Source organism: Chiloscyllium plagiosum, unplaced genomic scaffold, assembly GCF_004010195.1.
Source record: "Chiloscyllium plagiosum isolate BGI_BamShark_2017 unplaced genomic scaffold, ASM401019v2 scaf_93990, whole genome shotgun sequence".
Taxonomy (NCBI): domain Eukaryota; kingdom Metazoa; phylum Chordata; class Chondrichthyes; order Orectolobiformes; family Hemiscylliidae; genus Chiloscyllium; species Chiloscyllium plagiosum.
The window spans coordinates 1-1,246 of NW_025141371.1; the positions used below are offsets into that span (position 1 = coordinate 1).

The 1,246-nt window shown below is 57.1% G+C and overlaps 1 protein-coding gene across 1 annotated transcript; it reads left to right on the forward strand.

Annotated features, from left to right (window-relative positions):
- Window positions 1-15: 15 nt before the first annotated feature.
- Window positions 16-1,245, forward strand: LOC122544983 (ankyrin repeat domain-containing protein 13D-like). Its single transcript, XM_043684220.1, has 2 exons — window positions 16-170; window positions 1,052-1,245. The coding sequence occupies exons 1-2, from the start codon at window positions 125-127 to the stop codon at window positions 1,243-1,245; spliced, it is 240 nt and encodes a 79-aa protein (XP_043540155.1). The 5' UTR covers window positions 16-124.
- Window position 1,246: the final 1 nt, after the last annotated feature.

Here is a 1,246-nt window from a genome sequence, read left to right on the forward strand (position 1 = left end):
TCACTGTTGGTCGGTTTCTGTTGCAGTTCCCCTGGTCTCCAAGGTGTGTCCCAGTGATGTTTACCGCGTCTGGAAGAGTGGTGCTAACCTGCGGGTGGACACCACGTTACTGGGCTTCGAGCACATGACCTGGCAACGGGGCAGGCGCTCATATATCTTCAAGGGCGAAGGTGAGAGGGCAAGGGTCAGCAAGGGGGGGCCTGCAACTCAACAAAACCACAGGGACAGGGCTCGGATGTTCCACACTGTCCCCCCATCCCAGGGCAGGGACAGCACGGGGTTAGATACAGAGTAAAGCTCCCTCTTCCCTGTCCCCCCATCCCAGGGCAGGGACAGCACGGGGTTAGATACAGAGTAAAGCTCCCTCTACACTGTCCCCCCATCCCAGGGCAGGGGCAGCATGGGGTTAGATACAGAGTAAAGCTCCCTCTACACTGTCCACCCATCCCAGGGCAGGGGCAGCATCGGGGTTAGATACAGAGTAAAGCTCCCTCTACACTGTCCCCCATCAAACACTCCCAGGACAGAGACAGCACAAGGTGAGATACAGAGTAAAGCTCCCTCTACACTGTCCCCCCATCAAACACTGACAGGGACAGCACGGGGTTAGATACAGAGTAAAGCTCCCTCTACACTGTCCCCCCATCAAACACTCCCAGGGACAGGGACGGCACAGGGTTAGCTACAGAGTAAAGCTCCCTCTACACTGTCCCCTCATCAAACACTCCCAGGACAGGGACAACACGGGGTTAGATACAGAGTAAAGCTCCCTCTACACTGTACCCTCACCAAACACTCCCAGGACAGGGACAGCACGGGGTTAGATACAGAGTAAAGCTCCCTGTACACTGTCCCCAATCACACACTCCCAGGGACAGGGACAGCACGGGGTTAGATACAGAGTAAAGCTCCCTCTACACTGTCCCCCCCCATCCCAGGACAGGGCCAGTACAGGGGTCAGGGGGTTTAGCTCCCTGTGTCCCTGGGTGGCTGGGTGGCTGTATTCCCGGTGGGAGCTGGAAGGTGACGGTACTGTGCTTCCCGTTTACAGACGAGGGAGCTGTGGTGATGGAGGTGGATCACGATAAGCAGCTCGTTTACACAGAGACGCTGTCTCTGGAGCATCACGACCCTGACCTGGTGCTGTCAGCAATGCAGCCAACAGAGGAACACATCGCAAACCGACTCACCTCCCCCATCGTCTCCACCCACCTGGACACCAAGCACATCGCCTTCGAGAGGTAAC